The sequence below is a fragment of the Caretta caretta genome, chromosome 1 (genome assembly GCF_965140235.1).
Source record: "Caretta caretta isolate rCarCar2 chromosome 1, rCarCar1.hap1, whole genome shotgun sequence".
In the NCBI taxonomy this organism is placed as follows: domain Eukaryota; kingdom Metazoa; phylum Chordata; order Testudines; family Cheloniidae; genus Caretta; species Caretta caretta.
The window spans coordinates 198,687,462-198,700,165 of NC_134206.1; the positions used below are offsets into that span (position 1 = coordinate 198,687,462).

A 12,704-nucleotide genomic window follows, 5' to 3' on the forward strand; every position below is an offset into this window, starting at 1 on the left:
TGAAACTGTGTTTGGTAAAGACTGTTCTTTCTGAAGGGAGAGGTGACACATATACTGAGACGCTTGCAGAGTTTCCAGTCAACTTTATGGGAGATCTTATGTTGAAGACAATTAGGCCTCATGAACTGACAATACACCTCAACTTTCCATTTGAGGGGTAAGAGGATAGTTCAGTCTCCATTTACATCATTGTTGAGACTGCCAACAAACTGCCAATTTGCTGAAATTGTTTTGGTAATTATGACAGAAACACATGTCCAGTGAGAATTGGACAGAATTTCACATATGCCAAACAGCAATCATCAGATATCAGTAACACTCAAATGCTGCCAAAGTGAATTGGGTTTGCACTACAACCAAGAGGTAGAAACTTATGCATTCCACTGGCAATCCTACTCCTATATACCAAATATGGCTGTTTAATACTTTTAATAAATAAAGCTTGCAATTTTGCATTTTCATAACATCTGTGGAAATTTGCAATAAAACAGCCCTTTGCATTATTTGTGTATGATAGATGGACTTCAAACATATACAAAGGACTTTGAAATGCTCACATGAATCAATATGAGTGATACTTATTTTCCAATCCACCCAGTTTATGATCTATCATAGTGAATCTTGCTCCATCACATGAATGGGTTTGATCCTCCAAATCTTAGCCACATAAGAAAGGCTTGTAGGAAGAGGCCAAATGTTACCTTCCAGAAAAAAATGCATGTGACATTGGCAGATGAGGTGCCAGCTCATGCCAACATCCCAGGCCTTATTGAACACTTAAAATGAATAGCTGGATGCCAGGCCAATTCACTTGTGTTTTAGTGTAAATCAAAGTGATTGTTAAATCTATAAGAATGCATTTGGTGTTTAAACTTTATCAAAAGTAATGGCATGCTGCATGCATTTTTTCACTGTTTTGTATTCTATTATAATGTAATACCAAACATTTACATTGAAGAAGTCTTGTATAATGCAAATAAAGAACTTTAACTGGAAAGCACTAATTCCTGTGCATTTGTAGGCAAGTGGTCATTGTGTATGATGACCAGAGATCAAAGACTCTAAATGCATTCCTCTCTTTCTGCCAGTCAAAGAAAGAACCCATGTGGGTAGGGACCCTGTCAGCTTGTTTTCTGTGAGAGGAAGATATAAGTGTGGACAGAAGGAAGAATTCTTGATCTCTGGACTATTTGGATTCTAACAGGGCAGAATAACTGAACAAGAAGATGGAGATCCCCAGAGTTACTCTGGGTAGCCCTGAGAGACTTTTGGGAAACTGGCAGATTTCTACATCTCTGCTAGTATTTGGAATTATAGACTGTGACTCACCGGTACATATATTTTACCTGCTTTAACTTTTCAATAACTCTTATTTGTTTTTCCTAGCTAATAGGACTTTACTTAATTTGCTATAGAATTGGCTACCAGTCTTGTCTTTGGTATGAGATCTAGGATGCAAATCAACCTGGGTGAGAGACTGGTCTCTGGGGACTGAGTGTAACCTGGTGTTTTGTGATTTTCAGTGTAAGTGACCATTTATCATACAGTCCAGCTTGCCTGGGTGGCAAGATAGACTGGAGTGTCTGTAGGGACTTTTTGTGACTCCACGAGAAGACTATTGTAGTACTTTTGGAGTTCACATTTGGTACTGGGTTGATGAAGTCTAATTACAGAACACACCACCAATTTCGGGTGTCTGCCCTGCTTTTGACAGTCTGCCCTGAGGTAGGCACTTATGGTCCTGAGCCACTCCAGACCGTGTGATAATGCAATCTAAAAATTCAGAAATCACGATCAAATAGGAAATTCACACAGATCACTGCATGCAAAAGGTAATAAACATATAGAACAAGTTTGGGGAGAAGACAATTGAGGCAAAACTTGCAGCTATTTCAAGAGGCACCTGGAATTATCTCTGAAGAAGGTAGAGTGTAAGGGATATGGTAAAAAAAAAAAAAAAGCAAGTAGAATTCAGGTAACACCCAAAAATGAATAGGTATGTTGGACTGTATTTGGTATGTTATCCTTTTCGTGTTCCCAGAATTTATTATATTATATTTCCTGTAGAGAAATTACTATTTTTGTCCCTCTCAAATTTCTGATTTAGGCTCTGGTCTGTACTTAAAAAGTAGAACTATGTCACTTAGGGATGTGATTTTTTTGCTATCGTAGACATGCCAGTAAAAGCTAAGTGCCGAAGCAGTTATGTTAGTATACACAGCTGATCAACGTGCCCTTGATCAACTACCTGAGAAACATATCTAAGAGGACCTAGACCTCTCTCTATCAGTTGAATAAGTCACAAAAGCCATCAAACAATTGAACTCTGGCAAGGCATCCAAAAAGGATGGAATCCCAACAGAACTGTACAAAGCAGCAGGCCCAAAGGTTATCAAGGTGCTCCACAACATCTTGAGCAGTATCTAGGAGGAAAAAGAAATGCCACAAGACTTCAAGGATGCTACCATTGTATCACTGTTCAAAAACAAAGGCAGCAAAGCTGACTGTGGAAACTACAAAGGCATTACTCTCTTCTGTACAGCAAGGAAAATACTTGCTCGCATTCTACTGAAGAGACTCTTTGCAAATATATCTGAGGAGAATTTGTCAGAAGTGCAGTGTGGTTTTAGACCAGGTCATAGCTCTATGGACTTATTTTTGTTGTAAGGCAGGTCCAGGAAAAATGTTCAGAGCAAAACACGGACCTTTATTCAGTCTTCATCGACTTGACCAAAGCCTTTGATATGGTCAACAGAGAGGGTCTACGGGCTATTCTACATAAACTGGGCTGCCCAAGAAGGGCCAGTTCCATGATCACATGACAGGACAAGTGCTCTCCAATGATGACTCTTCTGACACATTCAAAATCTCGAATGGAGTAAAGCAAGGCTGCGTTCACCTTGTACTTTACTTGCATCCTCAGCCATGCCACAAGGGACTTGGCTCAGGGAACATACATCCGCTACTGACTCAATGGCTCCCTCTTTGGTCTTTGAAGATTAAACATTAAAACCAAGATATCGGAGCGACTTCTCATTGAAGCACTCTTTGCAGATGACTGTGCCCTGATGGCCCACAGACATAATGGCCTTCAGGTAATCGCTGACAGATTTTCTGAAGCATCCCAGCTCTTTGGCCTCACCATTAGTCTCGGTAAGACAGAGGTTTTGTTCCAACCTGCACTTCATTCCAATGCTCCGGTGCCAGCCATCTCCATCCAAGGCACAAAGTTGAAAAATGTGGATCAGTTCAGGTATCTGGGCAGTACCATCTTCAGTGATGGTTCCCTTGACAAGGAAATTGCCTTTAGAATAGTAAAGCTAGCCAGGCCCTTGGCCGACTTCAAACAAAAGTCTTCAATAACACAACATCCACCTCTCCACCAAACTGAAGATCTATAGTGAGGTGGTCCTAACATCTCTCCTGTACAGTCCTGAGACTTGGACTCTTTATAGACAGCATATTAAACACCTTGAGCAATTTCACATCCGCTCCCTCCACTCAATAATGAGCATTTGCTGGCATGACAGAGTGACCAACAATAAGGTCCTTGAGAGAGCAAACATAACCAGCAATGAGGAAAAGTTGTTGAGAGTGCAACTTAGGTGGACTGGACATCTCATCAGAATGGAAGACCCACTCCCCAAAAACAGATCTTGTGTGAGGAGCTGAGGCAGGGCAAAAGAAAGAAGGGTCATCTGTTCAAGTCCTTCAAAGACAGCCTGAAGAGCAGTCTCCAGAGGGCTGGCATTAGCCCCAAAGAACTTGAGCAAATGACTCAGAACAGGACTCACTGGCGGTCTCTGACAAGATCAGCCTGCAACAATTTCGAGCAGTATTGACACAGTTGTCTCCAGGCTGCATGTGAAAGGCGCCATAGAGCTGCACCATCAAACATCATGGATACGGACTTCCCAAACCCTCAGTGCGGCTGATTCTCTGCATCAGCGTTCGGACTTCAGAGTCATATGCGTAGCCACAGATGAGATTCGTGATATCATCATCATTGTTACCGATGGACTACCAACATCACCAGTGTAAGGCACTTACTACAAGTATAGTTTATTTCACTTTACCTAATTGGAAAAAGCTATGCCAGTATCAGCACAGTTATACCAGTGTACATTACGCAGCTTTGCCTTTTTAGCTATACCAGCGTAGTTAAAGCAGCTGAACTTTTAAGTGTAGACAAGTCCTCTTCTGTCTGGGTGGCATCCCTCCCACGCCAATAATGGAACAATGATAGAATTATGTTGTTCTTTTGAAGACTAAAAAAGAATAAAGGTAAAGGAGCCCTAGAGCCTTTTAAAAACTGTAAACTTCATACCTTCTATGAATGCAGCGACAACACTGAGGGGATAGAGATGGTCATTTACTATATGTTTCTCTAGTGCCTGCCTAGTCTGGTTGTGGGCAGTAGGTGCTATGGCAATTGAAATGGTAAATAATTGGGGCTGCAACATTCTCTAGAATACGCTCTCTCTCAGTTCTATTTGTAAGAGGACTCACCTTTGGCTTGAAGACTATTTTAACATCGTTGACTGTTGCATTAGCAACATTGCCAGAGATAACTTGTTTAGTATGATTAAAATGAGTCTTGTAATTTTTTGATTGGAAAAATTTGTCATTTTGATACAAGACAAAGCCAATACGTCTATTTCCAGATGAACCTACATTGGGCAAAGAGAAAAGAGATGTAGGGTCACAGATACCTCATGGAACAGATTATTATAGAAGTAGATGATAGCAACTCCTATATTTAGCTTGCCTAACACTTCCATTGTAAAAGATCCTTTGAGAAGCTCTTACGCCTCCGTTATACACAGCAAGCCTTAATATTTGTAAGGGAAACCCTTTGAGCTAAGGAAGTACCTTTTCTCTACCCCATGAGATTCTAGTCAGCTTTTGCTGAGACATTAACTGTTAAAAAAAATCACCGTTTCCTTTCTCAGAGTTGCATGCCCTGGAGCAATTTTGGCAGTCTGCAAGAAATAATAACTATATGCATGAACATTCCCAATTGCCAGGTTCACAACGATTACAAAGCCACAGCAATAGAATCAGACATGGTGCTGGGAATACGTGAAAACTGCCAGAGCAGCTATAGGGATGGGGGAGAAGAGGTCCTGGTCTCTTCCCCTCAGACCCAGCACATGGCCTCAGTGGCTCATGCACTATATGTGAAAGGAACGGGGATAGATGGCTCTGCCCCCAATATACACCTTCTTTGCACAGCATCTGGCCCCAGCAGTTTATTCCCATTTTCTGGAGACACCTCATGGAGCAAGTTCTCACCCAAGAGCTAAGCAAGGCTGAGCTCCATCCTTCTGCTCCCAATACAGCACATTCACCCAGGGGTCCATCCTGCCCCTCTGGGATAACAGCCTTCTCTTTCTGCCAACTAATATAGTTAAACCTGTATCTCAAAAACTCCTGCTGCAGTCTATGCTGCAGTGCAGAAGGCTCAGGGTGGGGTTTTTTACAGTTGCACATAGTAGAATTTGTATTTACCTTTTCAATTTAAGAAAACCTAGGAAATTACATACAAAAAACTACTTTAAAAAGGTTTTTTACAATGTATTAACTTAAACAACAAATTAAAGTCATAATATTAACAAAAATAGAGAAAAATATTGCAAACAGAGAAAAATGCTAATATATCAGTCTGCAGACTGCATCTCCTTTAGGATGGGGAAGGTAGAGCAGTGCTGCAGAATTGTCTCTCTTAGGGTGAACGAGACTGTGAAAATAATAAGAGCTACAGAGCAATTAGATCACACTGGTTTAGAGTCTTCCAGTGTATTTAATTATTTGTATAGCACCTTTTACTAGTATCAAATCAACAAATAAGCAAATAAGCAGATGTGACATTACAGAAGTTAAGAGACAGATGGACATCTGTGAAAAGAACTTCTAAAAGTGGAATTATTTTTTAAAAACTGTATACTTGTAATGACGATGAGGAAAGACAGTAGCTGTTGTGAAAGTAGAATGAATTATATTGAAATTATAATTCATTAGAGAAATGCTGCTTGAAGGGTTTGTTGAAATATAGTTGTCAGGAAGAGAAACATCAAGGAGTGTGAGACAATGGGTCCTCAAACTAATTAACTTAGAGCTTCTACTGAGCTAGGAGATTGGTAAACGTTAGTATGCTAATAAGATATGTATGTATATTTGTCAGTGTCTGCTTCTTTTTGTCTCTTTGTGTCCAGTTTTGGGCCCCACACTTCAAGAAGGATGTGGATAAATTGGAGAGAGTCCAGCGAAGGGCAACAAAAATGATTAGGGGTCTGGAACACATGAGTTATGAGGAGAGGCTGAGGGAGCTGGGATTGTTTAGCCTGCAGAAGAGAAGAATGAGGGGGGATTTGATAGCTGTTTTCAACTACCTGAAAGGGGGTTCCAAAGAGGATGGCTCTAGACTGTTCTCAATGGTATCAGATGACAGAACGAGGAGTAATGGTCTCAAGCTGCAGTGGGGGAGGTTTAGATTGGATATTAGGAAAAACTTTTTCACTATGAGGGTGGTGAAACACTGGAATGCGTTACCTAGGGAGGTGGTAGAATCTCCTTCCTTAGAGGTTTTTAAGGTCAGGCTTGACAAAGCCCTGGCTGGGATGATTTAACTGGGAATTGGTCCTGCTTTGAGCAGGGGGTTGGACTAGATGACCTTCTGGGGTCCCTTCCAACCCTTATATTCTATGATTCTATGATTCTTATGTTAAATTGGCTTTGGCTTATCTGTTTAAATAAGTTAGCTTGAGCTTTTGCAGGAGGCTCACATATCTGGGTGCATTGCCAAAGCGCTTTGCTAATAAACAGAGTGGTCTGACAAATTCTGTGAGTCTTGAATTTGACTTTGACACTGTTTTAACCAGTTCTCCAGGGTTCATTGTTAAGTCTTCCACCGCACAAAGAGCAGAAGACGTACTTTTTTTTTTAGCCTAGATGATTTTATTCAGATAAAGGAAAACAACAAGAAAAGAGAGAACAGATATAAAGTCTGCATGTGAAGGAGAACACAATAGCTCAATTGGTAACATTCTGCAACTGAAATTACATTAAAAATGGTTAAAAGAATGTTATTATTTAGGTTACAAAGTCAAGCACTTGAAAATTAGGAAATGCCAGATCTATGTTTGATAAGACAACTTTAATATTGTCCTTTTGTGCATCCCTCCTGTTTACTGAATGAGGCAGGCGTCCTGTGGAAAAAAATGGTTTGTAATTATGAAATTCATCATGAACTAATCAAATTGTAATCATGAAATTAAAGTCCGTACCATAATAAATATACACAGAATTAAGAATTAAGGTTACACAGGAAATTGTCTATCTGGCATTTCCTAACTTTTGAGTGCTTGACTTTGAAATAAAATGCCACGCTTTTACGTGCAACTGTGACAATCCCCCTATCGTGCATCATTTGAAACTAGACTGTCCTGTACCACAGCACAGACTTCTACACCACTGGAGCTACCAGACTAAAACAGCCTTTTACTGCTATTACCTCTGTAATCCTCAGGGGAGGGACTGGGCTGCCCTAGCTCTCTCTCTCTCCCATACCATCCTTACAGCTGCTCCAGCACCGCCCAGGTGTTCCCAGTACTGTACTGTGTGTGTGTGTGAGGTAATGCTGATGCTGATGCTTTGGTAGCAGCAGAGGCCTAGCACTTTGGAATGTTCATGTCACCATTATTGTGGCAAGTTGTCATCATTTCCCTGAGGAACATAAGGGCAGCGTCAATTGTCAAATATGTGTACCTCAGCAAAACCTGAACAGATGTTCACAGGAATAAGAAAAGACATTTCTCTCTAGCCCCAGGCATTTCCCACTGCCATATTTCAGAAGCCTGCTGCAAACAATTGAGGTGTTAGAACTTGTTTTTTAAAAAGGTCTTAAGGAATTTTATGAAGGAAAACGTTAGGCAACCTAAATATAGGGGTCACTCCCAGTTTAATGAAACATAAAGTGGCCACTGTCCCTGCAGCAGACAAACAGACTACTCAATATTTAAAGATGCAGTACACCAAAAACAAAATGACCTTTTTGCTTTCTATATATACACTACATTTAACAAGTTTTCTTATAATTTAATAAAGAATCAGACTAGTGACAAACTGAAGTTAGAGACTCCCTCATGTCAGAAATTAATTACTTATCTGTAGCAGAAAATAATTACTTATCTATATCTACCAATCAAAATGGCCTTTCTTTTTAAGAAAGAATTTTCTTTTTAAGCTGACATGGTAGTAGTCTGTAGTTTTGGAGCAGAAATTTTTAGTCCAACCTCTAATGGAGATGTGTAATTTAGTGGTTCACTTTGGAGACTGTAGCTCTGTAACCACACATTCATTACAGTTATAAAAACTCAGGCCATGTTACAGGTAAGTCAGCAGTGATTCACAAATAAGGTCACACAGTTAGCTTTGCCATGTACACTTCTTGTTCTATGATATGTGCCCTAATATATGTACATAAAAAGACATCTTTTCATAGATTTTAGTCAAAGGAGTGTGAGAACACTTTTGTGCAGAATTTGCCCAGCACTAGGTTTTGGGGAAGAGAAGAGTGTACTTACTGTTCTTTGTAAGGTTGATCAGTATTTGAACTTCTATATTGTTGGCATTGTTAGAGTCATTTTCAGCTACATTAATATTTCCAGACTGTAAACTTCCTGATGCTGTGTAGGCAAGAGTCACCAAAGAATTTGTACGAATTGTTAGAATTTGTAAAAATGTGCTCATTGTCCTTATAATTCCCACAAAGCAAATAAGCTTACCTGTCTGTGCAGAGAAAAAAGCTATAGTTGAATCTGGATTCAATGAAATGTTCTGAACTGCAATGTTGGGCTGAACAGCAAAGCCATTCAAAGAGAAATTTTCCAGTGTCTTTGTGAGGCTGCATTGAAGTAAGGAATGGTGTAAATGTCTTTACCACTGTAAAGTATATCAGAATATAGAGCCTGTCTGCCCTCCCTCAGTGACTTCAAATTTGTTCCATAGAGTATAGGACAGGGTAGAATTTGGCCAAAAATCTCTTATTCTAATGGGCCAAATCCCATTACTGTTGAAGTCAATGGGAGATTTGCCTTTGACTTCAGTGGAATTAGGATTTGGCCTTTTATGCATCAAGGAGGAAAATCTAGAATATTGCTACAATTTAATAGTTGGTTAGATAACTTGGATATTTTTTTCCAAGTGTGTTGATGTGTTCAGGAACCTGCTCCTTCAAGGAGACAACTTACTAGCATGCTAGTAACTCTCCTTTTCCATTCTCTGGATATCCTACTAGTAATAATAATGCTTCCCACTTCTATGATTCCTTTCATACAAGAACCTCTAAGTGTTTATTAATATTCATTAAGGTCCACATCATCCCAGCAGGTAGGGTAAGAACACCTATTCCCATTGTACAGACAGGGAAAGCGAGGCACTGGTTAATTGACTGGCACAAGGTGACACAGCAAATCACTGGCAAAGCTGGGAACTGAATGCAGTGAACCTGACTTGTCATCCCCAACTCTAGACCTCACTGTCTCCAGATTAGGAAAACTGGGCCAACTTCATTCATCCCTGGGGTAACTCTTCTGAGTTGGTGGAGTTACCCTGGAGATTAATTTGTCCCACTATGTTCCATTTTTAATCTTAAATGGATGGACATGTTTAGTTTTACCAAATTTAATAGAAACAGAAATTGTAATTACCCTGCTGTAATATTAGTAAGGGTCTCGTTTGCAGAGTTGAATTCACTCACTCTGGCATCCAAAAGTTGGCTAACTGTAGCCACTGCAGCCTCTATAGCATTCTGACAAACAGAAAAGAGGGAAATATTCAGTAGGAATGGTATACGAACTCACTTCTTTTAATACGCTGTATTGTGATCGAATATTTTGTTAACACTTGCCTTAATCAAAAGGAAATAGAATAAGTAACCCTCTTCTCCCCAGCCCTGTCTGCCTCGCCTTCCATCCCTTCCTTTTTCTTTCCATTTAGCTGATCCCCTCCTAAATAAATTCCCCCAAAATAAACAAACGAACAAACAAACAAGACAAACTCCTAATGTGGAACTAACATAATATTTAGTGACGGCAGGTTTCAGAGTGGTAGCCGTGTTAGTCTGTATCAGCAAAAAGAATGAGGAGGACTTGTGGCACCTTAGAGACTAACAAATTTATTTGGGCATAAGCTTTCATGGGCTAATACCCACTTCATCAGATGCATGCAGTGGAAAATACAGTAGGAAGATAAAAATACAGAGAACATGAAAAAATGAGGGTTGTCGTACCAACTCTAACGAGACTAATCAATTAAGGTGGGCTATTATCAGCAGGAGAAAAAAATCTTTTGTAGTGATAATCAGGATGGCCCATTTCAAACAGTTGACAAGAAGGTGTGAGTAACAGTAGGGGAAAAATTAGCATGGGGAAATAGTTTTTAGTTTGTGTAGTGACCCATCCACTCCCAGTCGTTATTCAAGCCTAATTTAATGGTGTCCAGTTTGCAAATTAATTCCAGGTCCGCAGTTTCTCGTTGGAGTCTGTTTTTGAAGTTTTTTTGTTGAAGAATTGCGACTTTTAGGTCTGTAACTGAGTGTCCAGGGAGGTTGAAGTGTTCTCTGACTGGTTTTTGAATGTTATAATTCTTGACGTCTGATTTGTGTCCATTCATTCTTTTGCGTAGAGACTGTCCGGTTTGGCCAATGTACATGGCAGAGGGGCATTACTGTTACTCACACCTTCTTGTCAACTGTTTGAAATGGGCCATCCTGATTATCACTACAAAAGTTTTTTTTCCTCCTGCTGATAATAGCCCACCTTAATTGATTAGTCTCGTTAGAGTTGGTACGATAACCCCCATTTTTTCATGTTCTCTGTATATATATCTTCCTACTGTATTTTCCACTGCATGCATCTATGAAGTGGGTTTTAACCCACGAAAGCTTATGCCCAAATAAATTTGTTAGTCTCTAAGGTGCCACAAGTTCTCCTTGTTCTTATAACATTTAGAGGCATTTTGCTTATGTGTTATACCCTTTCCCCCACCTTGTGTGTTGTGTCTATCCTGTCTATTTAGAGTGTAATCTCTTCAGGACAGGGACCATTTACTACTCTGTTTATGAAGTGCCTAGCACAATGGGGCCCCACTCTTGGTTGGCCTTTAGGGACTACCGTAATAAACCTGTTAAATAAAAATGTTAAATAAAAATGAGCTATTAGTAGGGAAAAAAGGCTTTGAGCCAACGTATGCATAGGCACCTTACATTATTCGAATGTAGATAGGCAAAAAAAAAAAAGGTTAATGTAGGACATCAGGTTCAGTTGATGCCAATATTTGAATTTCAAATGCACAAAATTTAAAGTGATTGATAGAGATGAATCCACCATGTTATCCCAGAAACTGAGATAGGGACATTCCACTAAGATGCTTGAGATCTGAACTCAGGTGCACTGTTTAATAGCTCAATGTATCGCAACTAGATTAGATACTTGGGTTTTGTTGTTGTTTTTTATTAAGTGAAACCAAAAAGACTGATTTTCCGTGGGGCTAGGAAAAGTGTCCCAAACATCCTGCTATATCCTATTAAGCCATAAAACAAAATACTTTTTTAGTCTTGGTGATTCTCACCTTAGAATCATTTTTCAGAATTTGCTCTGCAATATTAGCAGCATGAGAGATGTTCTCGGTGGTCAGTTTCTCCGGCACAGAAGTAAGGATCTGGGTATTACTGGCAATGGTCTCTAAGTCGACGTGACTGCGTAACTGTTAGAAAAATGGTACATCACACAAAGAAAATATACAGTGGCCATTTTTATACCCATTCTCTAATGAAATAAAAGAATAGCAGGTTCACAGCCAAATTATTTGCTCTATAAACTGACACAGCTCCTATTAACTCAATAGCTCTGTGCCAGCTTACATCAGCAAGCAGAGAATTTGGCCCACTGTACACAGTCACTTCTCCCACTCATAGAAACACAATAAGATCTTGTCTAGATGACTAAAGGTATGTTTACACTGCAATAAAAGACCCAAGGCTGGCCTGGGTCAGCTGACTTGGGCTTGCGGGGGAGTGGAGGGGGCCTTGGGCTGTGGAGCTGTAAAATTACACAGTAGGTGTTTGGGCTTGGGCTGGGCTGGAGCCCAGGTTCTGAGAACTTGCGGGTCTTTTATCATTGTAGACCTACCCTGAGCTTCTGAATCCATGGACTTCTGTAGCCCCTTCCACTCACAATGTGTGCTACATAAACAGAATTAGATTTGAAACGACTTTAGGAAGCCACCAGAAGAACAAAGGAAACACCATACTAGAGTAGCTTAGTCCTTCTCTAAGTAGTTCTAGTATAACTGATAAATCTTTAAACGATAACACTTGAGTGAAGCTCTGAGATATAAAGTGCATTATGTGCATGTTACATACAAACATGAACATTATTGAGGTTGCAAAATTAAGCTCAAATAGGAAATGTCAGAATTAACATTGCCCATGCAACCTTAATTACCCCCCCCCACCCCCATGTACTGTTTGTGATAGATACCATTGTGATACAGTCTTTAATTACATGGTCACATACTATTTTTGGCACAGGACCCCTGCCTCATTCAGGGGCTGGACCGTCTCTGCGGGGTGAGTCAGGCTTATGTAGTAAAGGAGGTTGTTGTCTGCAGGACCCCTGCTTCATTGTTGCAGAAGTTGGAAA

At 40.0% G+C, this 12,704-nt stretch overlaps 1 protein-coding gene across 1 annotated transcript in view; it reads right to left on the minus strand.

The window, feature by feature from the left end:
• Positions 1 to 12,704, minus strand: part of ADGRG7 (adhesion G protein-coupled receptor G7) — a 32,403-nt gene that overhangs the window by 14,049 nt on the left and 5,650 nt on the right. The window contains exons 2-6 of the mRNA XM_048839755.2: positions 11,632 to 11,766; positions 9,711 to 9,811; positions 8,787 to 8,905; positions 8,586 to 8,687; positions 4,510 to 4,670 (exon numbers count right to left, since the gene is read on the minus strand). Of these exons, the coding sequence (XP_048695712.2) occupies positions 4,510 to 4,670; positions 8,586 to 8,687; positions 8,787 to 8,905; positions 9,711 to 9,811; positions 11,632 to 11,766 (618 nt within the window). The remainder of the gene's footprint in view (positions 1 to 4,509; positions 4,671 to 8,585; positions 8,688 to 8,786; positions 8,906 to 9,710; positions 9,812 to 11,631; positions 11,767 to 12,704) is intronic.